The 23406-nt window shown below is 40.5% G+C and overlaps 2 protein-coding genes across 2 annotated transcripts; one reads left to right on the top strand and one right to left on the bottom strand.

The window, feature by feature from the left end:
• The first annotated feature begins 2085 nt into the window (after positions 1 to 2085).
• Positions 2086 to 4888, top strand: LOC141761959 (putative gonadotropin-releasing hormone II receptor). The gene is given in 4 exon segments (XM_074625655.1): positions 2086 to 2097; positions 2099 to 2668; positions 3890 to 4094; positions 4213 to 4888. Coding segments are annotated over 4 exon segments (1266 nt in total). The 5' UTR covers positions 2086 to 2088; the 3' UTR covers positions 4695 to 4888.
• Positions 4889 to 20827: 15939 nt separating this feature from the next.
• Positions 20828 to 21831, bottom strand: LOC141761951 (high choriolytic enzyme 1-like). The gene has a single exon (XM_074625641.1). The coding sequence runs from the start codon at positions 21623 to 21625 to the stop codon at positions 20828 to 20830; it is 798 nt and encodes a 265-aa protein (XP_074481742.1). The 5' UTR covers positions 21626 to 21831.
• Between the last annotated feature and the right edge of the window lie 1575 nt (positions 21832 to 23406).

Raw genomic sequence — 23406 nt, 5'->3', positions numbered from 1 at the left:
CGAGAGTGAAACCTAATTTTAATGTTTTCAAGAAAGAAATGGAACTATATATTAAGACAGTATCTTCTGCAAAAAAAAAAAAAAAGGCTAGTAAAACGGTGAGTTTTTCCTCCCATTTAAATGTTTTCACTTAAGTTACTATAATTTATTTATTTATATTAACCTCTGGCCTGTTTTGTGTTTTATGTTACTTTTTTAAATTTATTTTATTTTTATGTTTGTTTTTATTTATACCTTTATTTCCTCTATATGTATTGTTTACCTGCATGTTGATTTAATTGTTATTTGTATTGTTTACAAATTTTAAATACATACAATTTTACTTATTGAAAAAAAAAAAATCTAACCAGCATGCATTGTGCACCGATCGCAGGTGATCGACGTTGGTGCCTCTGCCCAGGCACCATCAGACCAGATCAAGTGAAAGGTAAGAAAAAGGTTTGATTTCTCTGTAGGGTTCTTTTCCATAATGTTGTCAGACACTAACAATAACAATGTCGGTGGGAAACACCTGTTACAGTCTCAATATTGGACCAGTTTCAGAAAGTGTTGTTCCCATTAATCACTTTTGACTCAAAAACATGGACAAATATGGTCCAGGTTGGAAAATACCAAAGTTAAGCTTGAGATTGCATTAATATATTTTGTAGATATTCTTGTAGCCTAATTTTGTCCACTCCTCTGTATCATCACATGACCTTGCAGCACATCATCATTAGACTAATGCAGTTATTATTAAGAGCAGGTTTTAGTGATGCTACTAGGGGGCTGGGGGACTGTAGGGGTGTCTCATCATATTTACTACGGCAGGGTTAAAATTAGAAACTTTGCTCTTGGAGCTTAGCAGCGTCCATTGAGCTCACAGCGAGGAGGAGAGGAGTGAGGGAGGGAGGGAGGGAGAGAGAGAGAGAGGGAGAGAGAGAGAACAAACTGCGTGTGAAAAACTCCTGAAGGAGCTCTGAGATGAAACTGAGAGCTCTGACTGGAGGAGACTCAGGAACTCAGTTCTGTCCTGGTTGCTCATCATAACGAGGTCCAGCAGGGAGATGGAGCTGAGCGCAGCAGAGTCTGGGACTTCTTCCATCAAGAGGATTTCACTTTGTTTTATCATCTGATGCGGGAAATACATCACGACAACACAGACATAGATGTGAGTTTGCTGTATTACTTACATCTATATGTTAAAAAATACTTTTTTTTTTGCCTTATTGCTATATAAAATGGAGATAAATAGTGTATTGTAACATGTAGTATTTGGTTAAGTAACCCTTGTTGTTGTTGCCATTGTTTTTATGCATTTGTTATTATTTCAAACACAGAAACCAAATATAATGCAAGATAATAACATAATTCAGTTATAGTCTTAACTGTTGCTATTCAATATGCTTTGTTGACAATATTTGCCAAAGTGTTAAGTAATAATGATACAAGTATATCTTTACATTGTTGGAAAATAGCCCACATTATGCAAATTGATGTGATTTTATTTAAGATGTGCTATTCTGTATTTTTCTTTTTTCTTTTCTTTTCTTAAAAGCCTAACCATGGACACGGTCTGCAAATTAGCTATGGCTAGAAGTCCTATATACCTTGCATCGGTTGCACTTTAATTAAGTGTAACAATGCTTATATATTGTCCCTGTCAAATAAACTAATAAATAAATAAAAAATAAATTAGAAGCCATTATTAAGATTTAGTTTTAGTTAAGATTTATTGCTATTTTCACTATGCAAATTCTAGTATATTTAAATGGAAAAGTTTGTATTATGAATACCAAACAATTATATATATTTTTTTGTCATATAAGAGAATATTTTCTAGTTAGTTGATTGGTTGTCAGGTGTTGCTGTTGGTGGTGCTGCAGATTCAATAGTCTGGAGAGCCTCCTATGCACACAGGGCAATCATAGCATCTTTCTACCCCAGTGAGCAACAGAGAGAAACAGATGTGTCCTACCCACTGTATTTCTCACATAACTATTCTTTTACTCTTCTTATGCAAATCCATGCAGATGAATATTTTGCACCAAAACGCTCGTTTTTTATTTTTGCCTTATCTCCCTCTGGCAGCACCAGCCTCTGAACAAAATGCTGACTCCTTGGTGATGGTCAGAAGATGAACGCCTCCTCTCGCTCTGATCCCGCAGTCATCATGTATCAGCAGAGCTCAGGATTTGACCTCAATGCCAGCTGTGACTGGCTGACTCCTCACTGCAACTGGACGTCAGTGGACAGAGAGCCGCCGCAGCTGCCCACCTTCTCCACAGCGGCCAAAGTCCGAGTTATCGTCACCTTCATCCTGTGTGGCGTTTCCGCTTTCTGCAATTTGGCCGTGCTGTGGGCGGTGAATGGCCACAAGCGTAAATCCCACATCAGGGTGCTGATAATCAACCTGACCGTGGCCGACCTCTTGGTCACCTTCATCGTGATGCCCGTGGATGCGGCATGGAACATCACGGTCCAGTGGCTGGCCAGAGACCTGGCCTGCAGGTTTCTGATGTTCCTCAAGCTGCAGGCCATGTACTCGTGCGCCTTCGTCACAGTGGTGATCAGTCTGGACAGACAGTCGGCCATCCTCAACCCTCTGGCCATTAGCATGGCGCGGAGAAGGAACAGGGTCATGCTGATGGTGGCGTGGACTATGAGTGCTTTGTTCTCAATCCCTCAGGTGAGGCCAGATGACACTGGTTTGACTAGACAGGTGATTGTTTGGCTCAGTTGAACACTGAAGCAACGGGTTCACAGAGAAAAGCTGGATAGTTTGTGAACTGATCTCTCTCTTGTGTTCCTCCAAACAGCACCACAGTGAGGCCCTAGGTCTTTACATCTGGCAACAGATTATTGGATCTGCATGCATTATCTCACTCTCATAGAGGTATTAAACTGTAGGGAACCCAAACATACATGTTAGAGGAAACTAAAATCTACATTCCTATATCATCATTCTCTGTATATCTCTGTGCATTTACATAAAATGCATTAATTCGTAGAGGCTTTGCTGCAAGAAAACCTGCAGCAGGATTTAGGGGACCCACCAGGTCTCGGTGTTGGGGATTAGTGGTTCTATCGTTTAGTTACACAAGGATGGGAATCCCTAATCCTGGCAGTATAGATGCTTCACTTGTGAGAGAAAAAGCCGGCGATACGGTTCAATCCAATCTCCAAACAGACTGTTGTACGATTCTGCATAAGACTCGAGTACATCCAATGGCAGTATTTTCACAGAAATACCACACAAATACAATGAGATTACAGCGGGAATGACTGCAAATTAATCTGAAATTATTTTGCCTATTAATTTAATGTTTTAAGAAAATGTTCCACCAAAAATACTAAACATTCACTGCTGATTTAAATGCTTTTTTGTCATATAAGATAGACTGAATATCTTTGGCTTTTGGACTTTTGGTTGGATAGAATTAGCAATATCATAATACAATATATAATTACTAATTTCCATTAAACACTGGCATTTGACCTACATGAATGTTATTCCTAGGGATAATGGGCTATTTAAAAAAATAAATAAGTTAATACAGGCAAAATACACATAACAAACAAGACAATTTGATGACATGACAATATAACATCCAAAAAAGAAAGAAGAAAAAGTAAAGAAAATACTTCAACAAAAGGAAAATAATAAATAAATAAATAAAATGAATAGGATCTCTTCAATAATTCAAATAATTCAGTTGACAGTAACAATACATGTAGAAAATATAATATACATACTGGGCTATTTGTTTAAACCACGAGACACCAGTATTACATGATGCTTTAATCTTTCTCTGCTAATCAAACAGGGCAAATTAAATATTGCATGGCAGCTGCTGCCAGCAAAATGCTATCCTATAATGTGTTCTTTTTTTTTTTTTTTATTCCACAGATGTTCATTTTCCATAATGTGACCATCACATACCCAGCCAACTTTACCCAGTGCACCACTAGAGGGAGCTTTGTCACTCACTGGCAGGAAACAGCCTACAACATGTTCACCTTCTCCTGCCTCTTCCTGCTGCCGCTGGTCATCATGATCATCTGCTACACCAGGATCTTCATCCAGATCTCCAAACGGATGACAAAGAGGGGCTGTAAGTTCACAGCTGATTCTGCTGTTGGGTTGGTCAGAACATACATGAGTGGGTCAGGAAATTGTTTCATGCTCACACATCCCATCTTTCCATTAATATCTGTCTCTCTTTCCTCCAGTGTCCTCGGACGAGCCACATCTCCGTTGCTCAATGAACAACATCCCCAAAGCTCGAATGAGAACTCTGAAAATGAGCATCGTCATAGTGATCTGCTTCATAGTCTGCTGGACTCCGTACTACCTGCTGGGTTTGTGGTACTGGTTCTTTCCAGACGACCTGGAGGGGAAGGTCTCCCACTCCCTCACCCACATCCTGTTCATCTTTGGGCTTTTCAACACCTGCCTGGATCCCATCATCTACGGCCTGTTCGCCATACGCTTCCGCAAGGGGCTGAGAAGCTGCTGCCGCAAAGCCGCGGTGATGTCAGAAACCAAATATGCTGCCGGGGCTTTGCCCTCTAAGAGAGGGATTGCTACTGGTGAGCAGGACAGCCACTGTGGACAGGCTGAGCCAAAATCCAATGATGGCAGGTCTCTGACTGCGTCCAGCCGAGGAGAACGAGGACAACCTTGCTCATTCAGCGCTGAGAGTGCAATATGATGAGTACAACCAGGAACTTTACACTGACTGGTTGACCTATTTCCCCTTTTTTCAGGGTTATGTGTATACCGGACGTGTTTATTTCACAATCACAGCTAACGTGCATGTGTAGAATAAGTCTGAAAAATTCCATAGATGTGTCTTTGTGTGTGTTGTGCTTGAGGCTGTCCATCTTACTTAAGGGTTATATAACATCTATACGAACCCAGTAAACATGTTTGATGCTTTGTGTGTCGTGTAAGTGGCTCCTATTTTAAGACGAGTCAATACATTCATCAGAGTCTGGAAAAAGCTTCAGGACTAAATGGAAAAAATAGAGGATGGTGATTATCAGGTTACAAGAGTTGGTTGTGTGGTTACACACTGCCTATGATTGACTGTCGATGTTACTGAGGTTGAGAGCTTTTGTTTACAGCTAACACAAAACAAGATAAAAGTTTAAGAGATGCATTATCCAGTCCATTCCCTTAGGAAAAATGAAAAACCACATGTCCATCCATAGACCGTATATAAAGATGGACGACGCGTCTCCACTGCAGAGTCTGCACAGTAGTGATCGGCCGGTGGAGCTGCGGTATCGAGGTCACCCGCCCGAACCAATCGCGAGCCGAGCACAGCCGCTGCTTGTCAGCGAGAGAGACTCACAGCTGCCAATCATGACGTCTCACCCCCTTTTTATAGCATCAAATAATTAATTAAAACCAAACTTATCAGAAAAATGAACACTTGAACATACATCAGCGTGATAAGAACTACCTACAATGACAGAAGCCATCTTTGGGAAAAATTTATTTGACGTGTACTTTGACTTTGTAGTTTGGCCCATGTCCCATCCGCTAACATGGCGGGGTTTATGACCTATACTGCAGCCAGCCACCAGGGGGCGATCCAGATGTTTTGGCTTCACTTTTTGGGGAGCTGTCATTTCGTCCATCTTTATATACAGTCTATGTGGCCATCATGTCGTAGTAGGAAAATCTCAATGTGTCCCAGTAAGTCATGATGACAGCGTGACGGAGCCAGCATGCACTAAACCAGGACCCTGAAACTGAAGCAGTTAAGCTACTCCTCAAAAATATTCTCCTTGAAAAGGGCCGTTAGACGTGTAAAAAAAGTTTGAAAAGGTTTATAATTATTCATCATAAGCAATGGTCTGGTAACGAGTTTAAGAGTTTAGTGTCTTTACAGTATGTAACATTATATAATTAATTGCCGACGGTGATGATGTGGAGATGAAGCAGGACAGCTGCTGCAGGGAGACTTGTACTGTATGCACTTTTAATGCGGATTACAGTAATATAAGACAATCTTAAAGGCATAGGCTACTTTAGCAATTGCCACCACTTCATATTAGACTTGGCTGGATTATGTTAAAGGTCACCTCTTATGCAAAATGCACTTTTCCATGTCTTTTAAACATCAATATCTGTCCCCAGTGTGTCTACAGGTCACCATAGTATCATAAAAGACCATCCTCTCTCTTTTTCTCCTGCTCCGTTTGTCCGGAAATGGTTGTGGAAAATCACTGAGCAGCTTTTCCTTCTCTTCTGACGTCATTAGAGAATTGCAAGCCATGTAAGGGTTTCCTGGTGGAACAAGAGAGAAGTCCAGCTAGCTGACGCGCGTCACTCTCCCTCCTCCGCAGCCTAGCTTTGACCAAAGTAGCTCCTACTGTTAGTCTGCAAGAACCAGCAGAACAGGCTTCATGTACTCCCATCATCTAAATATAACATGTTCATTCACAAAGGCTTTATGTAATTACACTGTTTAAACAGATGATATTTATATATTATATATATTTGATGTCATGCATGTAGAAGAGTACAAGTAGTAAATAGTGACTGTAAGCAACACAACACATTTCTGTTTCACAGTCAAACTTTATTTGAGTAGACAGATGACAATATTAATTATTCACAGCATTTGTAATCATCCCATCTGCAGTTATGTTGACATGGTACAGGAGAAAGTCTTTCAGCTCCGGTAAGCTAAGCTCCGGTGGTCTGTAGTCATGATAACACAGAGACAGCTACTACAGTAAATAATATACCAGTACTCTGAGTGACGCTGTGTTGAGGACGTTTGATTGACAGAAACACTGACCAATCAGAGCAGAGTGGGAGGAGACAGGCTGTAAATCAGGGTCTCTCAGACAGGCTAAATGCAGGCTGAGTGAGAGAGACACTATGAGAAGAATAAAGTTTTTTTTGAACATTGCAGCATGTTAACATGTTCTAATGCGACATTAAAATACATCTATGAACCTGGAAATGAGCATAATATGAGACCTTTAAAGGGACTATTTGTTACTTTCAGAATTGCTGCTTAACAGCGACACCTGTGGCCGTGAAGTCAGCGAAAGTCAGAGTCGGGCTCGCGCTTGCTCGCTCTAAATATACCTGAACGAGCATCGCTCAAAACAGTGAGGCGACACACGTCAGCTAAAACCACAATATCACTCTATATTTCACCTGCTTGGCAGTAATGTTAGCTGCCCAGACGAGGTCTCTCCATGAACATGATCTAGATCTGATCCTATTGTTGGCTTTTCCTGCCTCACCCTCCTGCGCCCGCAGAGAGACACCGGCACCCGGAGCCTCTCCTCTGCTGCCTGCTTGCCTTCACTGACACAGCGCGCACCAACAGAGGTTTTCCGTGTCTTGTGAAGTGACGGGACTCCGCAGAGAGAAACGTGAACCATGACACCGGCACCCGGTGTCTCCCTGCGGGCGCAGGAGGGAGACGGTAACGTCGTAATTTCAAGTCCACGTTGCGGTTCACTTAATCTGTGCATTGTGAAACACAAAGCGCTCCAGGTTCGCTTTAGGGATGTCACAAGAATAGGCTACTTCGGTACCAAGTTGATGCCAAAATTCTGAAAACATGACGGTAGGCCTACTCGTTTTTCTATGGTATTGCAGGTATACCGTCGTTCAGAAAATGTGTTTGGGACGCAGTAAACTCACTATCAATTAGTGGTGTAACAGACCGTGTAGTTGATCCGTGATCTGTACGGTTCTCCTGCAAATATCAAATATTAGCAGAATAATTGATGACAAAACACATTAATAATTGCACTGATTGGACATCTGGCTTTTTCCATATACGCCACACAGACGTTATCTTTTTTTTTTTCAAGATAATTTTTTTTGGCTTTTTGCCTTTATTTGACAGAGATAGATAGTTTCAAAAGGGGGAGAGAGAGGGGATGACATGCAGCAAAGGGCTGCACGTCGGATTCGAACCCCTGAGCCGCTGCAGCAAGGACTTTACCAGGTGAGCTACTGGGGCGCCGCACATCAGACGTTTATCTTAATGAATTTATTTCATTAGGACCGAACAGCAAGAACCGCGTCCAAGTAAAAAAAGAATCAATGTGGGTCTGAGCTCCTGAGAAACTATAGTGTGAACAGAAAGAGGACTGAGGACCCATCAGAGCTGAAGTGAACCAGAAACAGAACCGAGTCCTTTCAAATTAACTGATGATATGAACAGAAAAATAACTGAGTCCCTTTTCTGTTGGTCCACTTTTTGATCCATTTTATGAGGACTGAGCTCGGTTCTTTTAAAAGGACTATATGTGAAAACACCCTAACTCTCGGCAAGAAAGTGTATTTTCCAAAAATTTCAAACTATTCCTTTAATTTAATTAAGTATTTCTAATAATACATCAAAAATCATGATATACAGTAAACCAATATATATGATATCTTAAACCCATTATGGTACAGTACTTTATAGTGGATTTGTGCCACCGTCATTTGTTGTTATAGGTTTCACTGAGATTTTTCTGGCTGCCGTGTTGAACAGGATGATGTGGATGGTCCAAGTCTCTAAGGGACCAGAGCATTTTATCGCTGATGTTTTCTCATCTTGTAACCAGTCCCACTGAGTCCTCTGGAGACCCTGAAGCTGTGTCCCTGTTACCGGAGCAATCGGCACATCTGGTCCAGAGCACTGGACAAACTGTCCTGACAAACTGAATGACAGAATGGCCATTGGCTTAATGAAAGAAGAAAAAACACAACAGTCACTGCTGTTTTAATCTGGTTGGTCACATGGATCCATATCACTGATACTGTTTCCAGTCTAATCCTCTTCTCAGCCCAGACTGAAACACAGCGTGTGTTATTGCTTACATTGTTTAGGACTTGGCCCCGATTATTTTCTCCTCTCTTCTCGGCTGGAGAATGCCAACTCATTCATTGCTCACTGATCCTTCCCAGGCCTGTCCACTCCTACCACGTCTCCGGTAGCACATCGTCTGATGAGCAAATCATCATGCAGGCCTCCTTTCGACATGCATCCGCTGTATGCCGCTCACGGAACAGATGTACGTACCTGTAGCTCGCTAAAAGGCAGCTTCTGAAGCCAGGAAACGTACATGTTTTGCGTTCGCCTCGTTGCAGCCGCCAATTCAATGTCCTCCTGACATGAAGCCCATACAGATGTGCTGGGTTGGGTATGAGGAGTATAAAAACGGCCACTTGAGGACAGTCAGACCAGTGTGGCTCAGTGTGTAAATAGTGATCTCCTCACAGAATCAATTAAAACGCGTGCTGTTTCATAACGCTGAATCAGCCTGCTGCTCTGGCCTGGATCTTTCAGCCTCTGGTGAAATCACCACCACTCATTCACGGGGTCCGATAATGTCTTTGACTGAGATATTATTAGCCTGGATACATTCTCTGGCCTGCAGTAGCCTCATGAATTTCATGGCCATGTATGAATCCATGTGGAGTTCCCTGGAGCACTCTATAGTGCTCATTTTCAGATGCATACTTGTATTTTAGCAAAGCGTTTCAGGCAGTTCAGGAGCAGTGTTTCTCTGGGGGAGAGTAACTCCCTTCGGCGAGGACTTTAGGTTTTGTAAATTTGCAGACCTTTTACACGTACAAAAAAAAAATATATAACACACAAAGGAAAGGGAAAAAGCATAATAGGTAACAATGACTGCTCAGTATGTCAAACTGCATTTATCTTTGTGCAGTAACACTCTTGAATGAGCCCAGTGAAGTGATTGTTTTTTGTGTGCAGTTTTTACATGGTCCCACAGTTCCGTTTTGGCCACAAAATCACTTTGAATTACCTTTCAGAAGCTTTAAATTCAGAGGAAGGAGTCAACAAAGATCTTGTTTGACTTGTGCGAGCAAAAGTGACTCCTTTTTTCCCAAAAAGTTCCCTTTGGAACCAAATTTCTCGACTTTTTAAAGGTCAGTTTGGCCTAATGGCAGATTTGTTGGGTTGAAGACTTGGCATTCTGTCCGCAGTTAAACTACTTTACCGTACAGACTAATGCATTTTTTCTCTCAAACATCGGTGCAGATAAAGTGCAGAGATAGCTAAAAGTCATTAAGGGCACATCTTTTCCAGATGCAGGGAGCTCCAATCATTGCTAACTGGTTTTATCATGTCAAGGTGGCATTTACCATCTGTAGTGACCTTTTCAAATATGTCAACACTATCAGGAACTTGACTGCACTTTGAGTTCTGCTGCGAAGTAAACCTGTGAATTAATGTTGATTCAGTCAAGTCAGATTACAGTTATAGTTTATCTAGCTAAACTGAGTTAAATGCAGCAATGTGAGAGAATTGTAGTAACATTTATTCATTTGTCCTGAGTCTTAATAATCAGTTAATAGGTTCTTAAAGGATAAGTGTGGAGATTTTTCTATTTTTCTCTGTCAACAAATTCCATGAAAATATCCTCCTAACAAGTGGTGTGTGTAAAAACAAAGCCTTATACAGCTTATTATTTCTGTGCCAGGGGTTTTCAAAGTCTGACAGTGTGGGCTCTGCCTCAGAGAAAGTCGTGACAACTGTTTTACACACGGCAGGCACCTTGTTATGTTGGAGAGTAAAGCAGAAGAGATGTCTCTCACAGTTTGAAAACCTCTCTTCTGTAGACCTCCACTGTTGCCCTAAAAACATTTCTTCATTTTGAGTTGATCCTACTGCTCCAGTAAATATTCAGCAGAGCACCAAAACCAGCTTCAGAAAATAGTCTCCAACAAATGCACTATTTAAAGGAAAAGTGTGTTACATTTCCGGGGATTTATTAGTAGAGATGGAATATAATATTCATATCTATGTTTTCATTAGTGTGTAATCACCTGAAACTAAGAATCGTTGCGTTTTTATGTTATCTTAGAATGAGCCCTTCATATCTAAGCGGTTCCTCTTCATGGAGTCCTCCATGTTGCTCCGCCATGTTTCTACAGTAGCCCAGAATGGACAAACCAAACACTGCCTCTAGAGATGGTCTTTCACGTTTTTACGTTACCTGAAGGCCACCGTAGTTCTCCCACGCGCTTGTGAAACTGAAACTGAGCCATTGAGTGCAAAAGTGTGGTACTGCCAGCCGCCGTCTGACTACTGTTGCTCCCTAAGGTAGAGTTACTTTGGTAAGGATGTGATGCGTTACCACGGTTTTGCACTCGGTGGCCCGTGTTACCACTGTCCTTGGAAAGGGAAGAGTGAGTGGAGGGATACTTAGTTGGTCTGCAACCACACCGCTAGATGCTGCCAAATCCTACACACTGTACCTTTAAGTAACATTTGCAAAAAATCAAATAGCCTACTGTTTTCAGAAACTATTTCCCATTAAAAAAATAAAGTATTTAGTTGTGACTAATTTTTAAAGATGCATATCTTCATGTCAGTCTCTCTGTCCCTCCTGTGTAGCCACATTCTCGGTTCCCCAGGCCCCTTCATTATTGACATTTTCCATCCATCCACCAGATCTGCCCCCGTACCTGCCTGCCTGCCTGCTTACCTGAACCTGCCTGCCTGCGATTCACCTACCAGTAAGCCTATATACCTGCCATAAATCACTGAACTGATCCTGCCTGCCTGCTCCATCTGAACCTGGGTCCTGTCCAGAAAAAAATATCACCAGTATTATCCTTTTAGGCTCATAATATACAGGAGAAGTGTGTAATGGCTGTGCAAAAACAACACAATTGCTCCTTTGGTTCTGTTGTAGGATACTGATGAGGATGTTGCCATTTTTGTCTAATAAACTGGGTTAGGGATGTGTTTATCACTCATGGTAAATTGGGGCTTGTGCATGGGTGCACAGTCTCAAAGTACGTTGAGAAGTATAGAGGAAGTTAAATAAATCCTGGTAAGTAGTGTAACTGCATCAAGAGTCATTGCAACTGCATGTTCTAATGTACATTGCTGACCAAACATGTACAAGCAACTTTCAATGCACTGATGCATGCTATTATTCAACCTTTTTCTTTAAGGGGCCCCTTTTCTATCATTGAGTAAACTGACGACCCCTGACTAAGTGACATTTTTTATGGATATTTCATATTATATTCAATGCATAACAATAACAGTACAGAACAACTGATAAACTGCGCAATTAGCCCAAAAAGTGAACACAATAACTGCAGGAAGTTTGTGTAAAACGAGCGATATGGATGAATTTTGAGCAGATTATTCACTGTTTTCTTCTAACAATCATTCATACTTAAAAAGGCTTCTTTTCTGCCAATTTTAGTGTTTTCTCCCTGACGCTTTGCCATTGTTCTATTAGCTCTTTTCTTGTTTTAACTGCGTACTTTTCTAATGCAGGACAAGGCTGTTTAGCAGAGAGGGAAGGCTCTCTGAATATAGCTTGTGTTCAGGTCTTCGCCGTGCCCTTATCCTGTTTATATCTTAAATTATAATACAAACTTTCTTCACAGAAATGATTGAAATTCTGAGATATTGGTCAATGTTTTTTTTTCCACTTACACCTTACACCCTGTGAAGCTTTGGCGACCCCTAGTGGGGGTTGGGACCCCCAGTTTGGGAACCAGTGTATTAGAGGGTTAATATGTAAAAAAAAAAAAAAAAAAACACTGCTATGAGAAAACTATGAAGGTTGAATATGTTGCAGTAAGAAGTCATTTAAACTCAAAATAACACACATTCTGCCAAATGGGTGAGATAATTTAATTCAAAGGGAATAAATACAATGACTGTGATGATTTCATATCCCAATCTCTCCTCTGCACTCCAGGGTTTTACATTTACGAAACGTTTTGGAACTGTCTTCTTTAATCCTTCGACTCACAAAAAGCCAATAATCATTGCACTCGATTAGGCTTTGCATTGTTATCTGACTGCTGTGGTCCCCTCCAAGCATTTTCTCCAGTGATTGTGGAATATCACTAGAGTATTTAGCATTTATTTAAACTCTCCCTTGTCTCGCCTCTGTCCCTGTGAAGCTTGTCCTGTGGCAGATGGATTTTTTTTTTTTCTGTGAAAGCAAAAAAAGGAGGATGTGGATTATTCATACCATGGTTAGTCAGGATCTTTTTTTTCCTGCTGACAGGAGAAGAGATTTTAATGAAACAGTGTCTTTGACCTCTCTCAACAGTTTATTAAAATAAAAACTCAGTGCAGTGTGTGTTTTTCTTTTTGTTAACTCTAAAGTCGACTCAATTTCGGTGCAGTAAATGTTGAAAAAGAAAAACATGATTATTTAGACCCATAGTGGTTGCAAAAGTTGAAATATAAAACCCCATACTGAAGGATAAAAGGAGCTTTGCACGTCCCTGGTTGAGGGATTATTACATGCAACCCAATTAAAACTTTTAACTGGTTGGTGTAAACTAAACTTAATATCAGCTTTAATATCATGATAATCCTAACTGAGTAAATTAAACATTATTTAAATTTTAAATAATGTTTCGTGAGGCTGTAGGGTTGTGCAATAGCGTCATTGTGTTCTTATTCTTATCTCTTATTTATGCTGATTTATATAGATCCTGTGCAATAAGGGTAATGTGCAATATACTGTATGTTGTTTGTGGTTTACATTGTTATGTTTATATGTTTCTGTGTTTACATGTGAATTGTTCGTTTTAAATTGTTCTATTTATTGATGCAGCTGTGGAGGCAGCTGATGGTGTGCAGCACTGAATCCAAGACAAATTTCCCCAAGGGGACAATTAAAGTGGCAGTAGGCAGTATATTTTTGGCATCATTGGGCAAAAATTCCATAATAACCTTTCAGCATATTGTAATTCAAGTGTTCTGAGAGAAAACTAGACTTCTGCTCCTCATCATGGCTCTGTTTTCAGGCTTTAGAAAATCTAGCCCGTGACGGGAGACTTTGACCAACCACAGGTCAGGTTCGCGAAATGATGCGAAATCTTGCGGATGCCGTTAGGAGCACCGGAGGACACCGGAGGACACAGAGACACAGGATTTTTTTTTCAGGTTACCTGTTTCAAGTACTACTATCAGGATATGGCGACCGTTTAATAAAAATAACTTTTTTTTAATCATATTCGCTCCAATCTCGCCTACTTTAGCTTTAAGTCTCGTAATATTATGCTTTTTTCTCATAATATTACAACTTTTTTTCTCTTAAAGTTATGACTTTATTATAGTAATATTACAACTTTTTTTTCTTTCCATTTTGTTTTATCCATATTTCATTCGATTTTATTTTGTTATAAGGAAAGAGAAAAATAAATTATATATATATATATATATATATAAAAAAAACTCCTCAACTGGCCGGGCATGGGCCATGCTGCCTCAACACCAACTGGGCTCCTACTCCAACTCCTCTCTCCTCCCTCCAATGATTTCCTATGGATAGAAAGGGGCAAAAGCCCTGAGCTATCAACCAGGCTCACAAAACATATTTACGATATGATACGAACGCCATATATGTTGATTTGAGCATAGAAGTGGAGTAAAAATTAGTGAATGAAATACTAGAAGTATTTTATTTGTGATACTTTGTGATACGCTATTTTGTCACAGTCACATTTCATGAAATGTATATATCTGAAAAAGGTAATTTTTGTTTTGATGCATTTTATCACTTGATATACTTTATATATTTTGACATGTTGTATAAACACTGCGAATACGGTGAATATGAGGGGAAAAGTACAAGAGACAATGATTGTTTTTAAACATGTGTAAGGGTTTGATTGTTGTGTCACATGTGAATGACAAACCACCTCCACCCAACACAAACCAGCACTGTACTGACCCTTTTAATGTAGATCATTGTAAATCAGCTTTTATTGTCACACAGTACATTGTACACAGCACAGCACACAGTGAAATTTACTCTCTACATTTAACCCATCCTAGGAGCAGTGGGCAGCTACTATATAATACCTGGGGAGCAGTTTGGGGATCCGGTGCCTTGCAAGAGCACCCACGGCAGTGCTCAGGTGTCGAACTGGCACCTCTCCAGCTACCAGTCCACAGTTTGTGCTTGACCCGTGCTGGGACTTGAACCAGCGATCTTCCGGTTCCCCAGCCAAGTCTCTACGGACTGAGGTACTATCGCCAACAGCCGCCACAGCTGACTAGTGGGTAGTGACCACATTGATTAGAAAGAAAGAAAGTTTCAATCCATAAATGCATCAATTGCTTTCTGCCACAAATTTATTTTTCTTCTTCTGGCCACTTGAGGGTAGTGCAACAAACTAATACGTCGCATGTCATCACATTTTACAGTACATTTTGATGAACTTGTTGGCAAGCAGTTGCTTAGTCAGACATTCAGCAGATACAGAGCAACATTTATTATATTTAATCTATTGATCATAAAATCAATGCCAAACAGGGAACTAAACTAACTGGCACACCGTAGAACAGCTAGGATGATGCTTGGATGCTCAAACAGTACAAATACTGTATGATAATGTTGCTAAAATGCCTCTTTATGGCAGGCAGCTAAATTTAGATTTATTTAATGTCTTCACATTCCTCAGAAATGTATTGTCTTCTAGAAATCATATGTTCTAATTGGAATAACTGTATGCTAATGGTATACAATTTATTCAAGTGGAAAAAGTCACAACTAACCATTTGGTTAGCAACAAACAAGCCTATTTTAAGACATTGAATTATGCACTGATGAGTAATGCCTACATGATTTCATCTTTCTTACTTTATCTTTCCTGGGAAGCTACTCTACCTAACTGAAATAAATACATTTAGCTTTTGTGTTACTGATAAACTCTCTGTAAGGATCCCAGGAAGTTGGCAGCTAATTGTGATCCTAATATAACAAGAGAACATGATAGTTTAAAAAAAAAAAGACACACACACACACACACACACACACACACACACACACACACACACACACACACACACACACACACGCGCACACACACACACACACACACACACACACACACACACACACACACACACACATCGACATTCCAAAGATATGTATACATGTTTACTGATTCTTTTCTCCCCACATGAAAACGGTGACTTGGACTATTTATAATCTGACTAGTGCTTCAAGGCTTACAGCAAACAATACATTACGGTGGGTAATATTCGCCGAAATTATAACAAAAAACATCACTGAATGAACTCATGACTAAAAATGTCTCTGCTTTAGAGATTCAGATGCTTTGTAGTTTTCCCAGCAGTGTTTTTTCCAGTAGTCAATGTCAGAAAAGCAACATGTGTGTGTGTGTGTGTGTGTGTGTGTGTGTGTGTGTGTGTGTGTGAGATGTCCCTGACAGGTATGTATATAAATGAATGAGGTAGATGCAGGAGCTACGTACAGTACAATACGGCTGATGATGAGTTCTGCACCTTGAGTTTTGTCCTTATCGCCGTTTCATTTCTGTCTATAGATGAAAGGGCTGTGTCAGATCAAAGGAAGCTTTGAAAACGCCTCAGTAAGGAGATGCCACGCCATGCTAACACAAAATGTCAACTTTGAAAACACAAAGAAGTGTGAAGAGGGGGAAATTGGTTTTCTGGGGCTGTTTTTTTTTTTGGTCCCTGTCAGATGGAGGTTGTGTTAGCTGAAACTCTGGATGTGAATGCATTCAACTATATAGATTTCCTTGAGCAAGGCATTCAACCTGCTCAAGCTTTCCATTATAGGCACCAAACTGGCTTTGTGTGTTGAAGACCAGTGTGTAGCATTTATGGGGCTATTAGCAGAAATGTAATATAATATTAATAAGTAAGTTTTCTCTAGTGTATAATCACCTGAAAATAAGAATGTATGTCTGCTTAAAATGAGCCGTTATATCTACATACAGAGCGGGTCCTCTTCATGGAGCCGGCCGCCATGTTTCTATAATAGCTCAGAACGGACAAACCAAACACTGGCTCTAGAGAGAGCCTTTCACGTTTTCGCGTTGGCCACCAGTTCTCTTGGCACATGGGCAAGGCTTCAGTTGGTTGCAATCTGCAACTTCACTGCTAGATGCTGCCAGATCCAACACACTGCACCTCTTAAAGGTGCTAAATTCGATATCCAGAGCATTAATATAGCATCAAACAGCTATTGTCTATGTAAAGATATAGAGGAGAACTGTCTAACTGAGCAGAGAATGAAGTCACTCTCCCTCTGTGTGTGTTTTAATCCAGGCTTCTCCATGCTTTGTTGACATAGCCGGGTCGCGTGCTTTTAGTGCATGTTCGTGCACGTGAGTGTGCCCCACTGGCTAGCTCACGGCCGGCGCTCTGCACTGCTCTTATAAGGCGGTTACAGCTGATAACGCCATCCCAACTGATGGCGTCGTCACGGAAGCATAGCAGCCACCCTCTGGTTCCCCCTCAGGTAAACACTGTTAGCTCTGTCAGCACTTTCGACATTATTTGCACTGTTTAGCGCTGTTAGCACAATGAGCTGCAAGCTGTGGCTTGCCGTCGCTATGATGAGAGCCGTTGAGAGGCAATAGAAATGCTCCCAATCCTGTATTTAGCACCTTTAAGCATTCATGTCTCCAGAGACAGTTTGCAGAGGGGCATCTGGTAGCTGCTCAGTAAAACCAGTCAGCTGTCCCTGAGAAGGCACTGTATATATTACAGTATATGATATTGCAATATAATATAGTACTCTATATGTTGAGGGATGAGAAGGATGAGATTCTCATTTCCTTTCCCAGTCTCTCTGGGGGGTTCAATCGGTGACCGTATGTCATCTCTGGACCAGGATATGACAACAAGACAAAATTAAACTTTAATGATCTCAGTGGGGGGAATTTTGCCAAAGCAGATTGAGGTTGTTGTTGTAGTAGGCACAGGAGAGGAGAATTACGATAAAATCAACCCAGGCACGTTGCATGAATAAATACAGTGCAGATATGAGAGGTTTGATGGAGAACAGAGATATGCTATTGGGACAGAATAGAGTGACATACTTATTAGGTGCTTTGCTGCCATCTAGTGGCATTAAGTCCACATACAGTACAACACAGTACAACACATTTATGTCATATCAGCCTCAATGCTAAATACAATAGGCCTTTTTCATAGAGGACATTGTAACTTGTCATAGTGGGACAAGCAGGTGTTACTAATAACATTAGTGATGGCTCTGTTATATTCAAGTGTCCCAGTCAGCCGTGACAGTGAGCCAGCATGTACAACACTAAGACCCTTTAAACTGAAGCAGCTAAATGGAATTCAAACAGCATTAATTGTATTATTTACCCCTGAGCTTTTTTCTGTGACATGTCATCATGTCTTGTGTGGAAAAGGCCTTTTGTATTTAACACTGAGGCTAAATGTGTTCAAGCCTTTTTGTACATGTTGCGTCACCTCACGTCGCTTTTGTCTTGGCCGACATTTGGCTAGTTTAATAACTTAACTTAAGTTTACAAATGGACAGGTGTATATTTTTATTAATGTGTATTGTGTGGCTTGTTGTATGCTACCGTTTGCACACTCAATACTGCCAATACTTTAAATTCTAAAATTAACCCATTTTATATTAAATTTTATTCAGTGGTAGAAGGATAACTTATACGTATGTTTACTCAAGTACTATGCTCAAGAGCAATTTTGAGGTACATGTACTTTACTAGTGTATTTCCATGTTTGATACTTTATACTTCTCTACATGATTTCAGAGGTAAATATTGTACTTTTGAGCTGCAACATGAATCGATTAGTTGTCAACTATTAAATTAATCGCCAACTATTTTGATAATTGATTAATCGGTTTGAGTAATTTTTTAAGAGAAAAAAAGTAAAAATTCCAGCTTCTTAAATGTGAATATTTTCTGTCTTTTTTTTACTCGTCTGTGACAATAAACTGAATATCTTTGAGTTGTGGACAAAACAAGAAATTTCAGGACGTCATCTTGGGCTTTGGGAAACACTGATCGACATTTTTCACCATTTTCTGCCATTTTATAGACCAAACAACTTATCGATTAATCGAGAATATAATCGACAGATTAATCAACAATGAAAATAATTTGTTAGCTGCAGCCCTACTTTTGACTACATTTACTTTACAACTATAGTTACTTTAAGATTACGATTTTACAAATGAAATTTATGATCAGCATCTGAACTATCATGCAATGTTATAGATTAAATGATGCAACAGTAAATAAAGAAGGGAACGGCAATAATAATCCAATGCATTAGCAATAATAATCCATTATTATCATTACAGTCACAGCGGTATTTCTTCTGCTCAATGAGTACATGATACTTGAAGTACATTTAGAGGGATAATACTAAATCAGTACTTAATTCTTAAGTAAGATTTTGAATGCGGGGCTTTTACTTGTTATGGAGTATTTTTACATTGTGGTATACTATGTGAATACTTCCATCACAGAATCCCTGATTGATCACCAATTCCAGTTGAGTTGATCAATTGAATTGAACTGTATTGAACTGAACTGATTGGACTGCCTCTATGTGTCAGCCCTGTGATTGAATGGCAGCCTGACCAGTGTATCCTGAGTGTAACCTGCCTCTCGCCCTATGTCAGCTGGGATTGGCTCCCCGCCCCTCTCAATCAATGCTAAATGGGTATAGTTTATGGATTTATAGATGATTTATGTCCTGACTGACATTAACTTCAATGACCTCCAGAGGGCACTACAGAACAGTCTATAAAATGCAAATATAGGCATCGGTATTTCCATTTAAGGCACTTAGCTTACCAGATCTAGCGATGCTGTAATACCAATGAAAGGGCCATGCAAATGAGATTCTTCCCCTACATCATGTTGTCATTTGTACGACAATAATAGGCTTCTGTGCTGCTTTCTTTGCTGTTTTTGGTGCTTCAATACATCAGGGAAAAAAAAGATAATTTTGACTATATAATCTAATTTATTATACACATTTATTTAAGCACATAAAGCACATGATGTATCACCTCCCGATCAGATATCCCCTGTGAAGTTTTCCTTGATTAAAAATGTGGTGCTGTGACGGCTGTAGTGGTATGTGTTTCTGAAGTTACACTGTACGCATTTTGCTGTTGCACATGGTTAATTGGTTTGACTGGTACAACACTGCCGTTGTACAGATCTCTTGTGTGAGAGACATTGATTTGCAGAACAGAGCCGAGTTTTAGAGGCATCTTTCTGCCTGTCTGCTGTGTCTTGAAGGAGGGTCCTCCATATGAATTGTGGAGCCTGTAGGAAATGTCCTCACTTCATGGCAGAGATAGTTGGCAGGCAGGCAGCCGAGGTGAGATATGCCACAGGAAGATGAAAACAGATGGGATGAACACGCGATGGCTGCCTCTCACTGAGGTAAAGGGTATAAAAAAACCTCCACAGTTCATCCAAGGTGCATGAGCCAAAGAAAACCCAAAGTAAGCAATAACTCAACCACTATTGGAAACAATAGAACACATTATGTGAACATTACCTTTAAGGCTGATATCTATCGTTACTCTCATTAAAACAGCAGATGAAGCCCCCCACCTTCACCCACCCACACACATCACACCCCCGCTGGGCTATAGGATCTGAACACCTGTTTCATTGTGGAGTTAAAAAAAGGAACAGCTCTTCAGATGTCTCTCTGAGATGCTGTTAATGTTCCTTTTACTTTACAGTAGTTTACACCATTAGATATGGTGTCAGCAGCCAGTTTTGTTTTCTTGGGGTCTGCGAGTCCCAACCTAGATTTGCATATTTGTACTAATGTGTGTATACGCAGGCACAAATACATAAAAATAAGATGAAAATTAGCCTTTTTTCACTGACTTTATTACAGAATATTGAAAGACCACAGTAACAGGAACTGAAATCAAAAGTATAGTAGCTTTTAAATTATTACAGCCAACTGGGAAAAAATGAATTTGTTACATTTGGTACTGATTTGTTTTTCTAAATGACAACTTCGGATCAGAACCATTGTCATTAACAGCCGTAGAGCACGTTGATCCTCACGATGTCCCAGTAGGACATGCCGTGCCTCTGGCCGATCTGGACGTTGGGGTTGGGGATGGGGGTGATGGAGTCCTTCCCGTACTGGATGGAGAAGGCTGTTCTTCCATAGTGCTTGATGGAGGAGTAGTCGTAGGGAGTGTTCAGGTTGTTGGTGGCCTGCTTGTGGAAGTTGTAGGCCATCTGCGGGTTGATGTTCTGCCAGTTGATGCTGACGTAGTTGTCGCGGTCGCTCCTGGTCTGTTCGTGCTGGAAGCCCAGAGCGTGGTTGATCTCGTGCTGGATGATGCCGTGGTGGAGGCAGCCCTGCCTGTTGAGAGAAAGCACCTGACTGCCTCCAGTTCTGCCCAGAGAGGAGAAACATCCGGCTCTGTTCTCGATGCTGATGTAGTCGTACTCGTTCTGACGGGGCACGAAGCGGAGGCAGGTCCAGCTGTGGAAGGCCTCCATGGCGTAGTCGATCTTCTGCCTCTCCCAGCTGGTGAACTCACTGCTCACAGTGAAGGGGATCATCACCAAGCCGTTGGAGGATTTCCTCCACAGGCAGTCCTGGGACCAACACTTCATGGCGTTTCTAGTTCTGGGAACCAGCAGGTCTCCTTCCAGCAGGATCTCATCGGTGTCGTTGTTGGAGGTCAGAATCCTGGTGGTGATGTCGACAGTGTCTGGGACTTCTTCTTCTTCTTCGCCTCCTTCCTCCTGGAGAGGAAGAGCCTGAGAGAGGCCGAGCAGGAGCAGCAGCAGCAGGCTGGCAGAGGGAGTCATCTTCATGGTTGGTCTGGAGGCTGTGGAGCTTCTCTGGAGAGCTGCTGTGGAGAGACTCCTTGAGGCTTGATGTTTGACTCAGTTCAGTCCAGGGTCTTTATACTCTTCTCTACAGGTGTGTCTGCAGGAGGATTATGGGTTGGGGTCTACACTGCTAGGCCTGAACAAACTTCTGAAGGGAGGACTCCACGGACAAACCCACTTTTTAAACATGGTTTGTTATCTCTGGTCATTGCATGGGACATGCTGAACTAAACATCTTGTATTACCTTAGACCATTTAGAATTCACATGATCTATGTTAATCATGTGAATTCTTATGTATTAGGGTTGTCAATCGATTAAGATATTTAATTGCGATTATTACTATTATAGCAAATTAATCGCACATTTTTTATCAGTTCAAAATGTACCTTAAAGGGAGATTTGTCAAGTATTTAATACTCTTATCAACATGGGAGTAGACAAATATGCTCGGTTTATGCAAATGTATGTATATATACTTATTATTGGAAATCAATTAACAACACAAAACGATGACAATTATTGTCCAGAAACCCTCACAGGTACTGCATTTAGCATAAAAAATAGGCTCTAATCACAACATGGCAAACTCAAGCCCAACAGGCAACAACAGCTGTCAGTGTGTCAGTGTGCTGACTTGACTATGACTTGCCCCAAACTGCATGTGATTATCATAAAGTGGGCATGTCTGTAAACGGGAGACTCGTGGGTACCCATAGAACTAATTTTCATTCACATATCTTGAGGTCTGAGGTCTTTTGAAAATGGCTATGACAGTTTTTCCACGCCAAAATTTTGCGTAAGTTTGGAGCGTTATTTTGATATGATATGTTTTTGATATAATCACATGCAGTTTTGGTAGGTCATAGTCAAGTCAGCACACTGACACACTGACAGCTGTTGTAGCCCGTTGGGCTTACGTTTGCCATGTATATTTTTTATTCTAAATGTAGTACCTGTGAGGGTTTCTGGACAATATCTGTCATTGTTTTGTGTTGTTAATTGATTTCCAATAATAAATACATACATACATTTGAATAAAGCAGCATATTTGCCCGCTCCCATGAAAGAGTATTAAATACTTGACAAATCTCCCTTTAAGCTACATTTTGAACAGATAAAAAATGTGCAATTAATTTGCTATTAATCGTGATCAATCATGGACAATCATATTAAATCACGCTTAAATATTAATTTTATATATATATATGTATATGTATATACTGTATATACATATATATATATGTGTGTATATATATATATATATATATATATATAGCAAAACACAAAAAACACTAGTTTCTTAGAGGTTTTAGCATTAAATATAAACTCGGACATCATTTGCATTTGTGTTCTGGTAATTTATTTGTTTGTTACAGGAGAAACGCATGAATGCCTTCTCCTTTCTGTGGACCTTGTGATTAAGAGGCATCCTAAAATAATGTCTTCAGTTGGCTTGCACTGCATCAGCAGGCACTGTGGTTGATCTTAAATCACCCCGGGTACTCTGAGTGACTCCATGAGAAATGGACGCTCTTCCTGCTGAGTCCACAGTTTGCCTGATAGATTGTGCTGCTTCAGATGCTATTGAATTGGTCCTGATAGAGCATCTGAATGGTCCGAGGAATATTGTAAGCCAAAAGCTGTGGGGTGAGTGGTAAGTGACCTTGGCACTCAGTGCTCTCTTATTTCACAGTTATGATGGAGGATTTTTGCCCTGTGTTTTTTTTTTTTACTACTGTCTGTGTGGCACTCTGTCCTGCC

Source organism: Sebastes fasciatus, chromosome 2, assembly GCF_043250625.1.
Source record: "Sebastes fasciatus isolate fSebFas1 chromosome 2, fSebFas1.pri, whole genome shotgun sequence".
NCBI lineage: Eukaryota > Metazoa > Chordata > Actinopteri > Perciformes > Sebastidae > Sebastes > Sebastes fasciatus.
The sequence above is the reverse complement of the archived record's forward strand: the minus strand, read 5'-3'. Positions and strand labels throughout refer to the sequence as shown.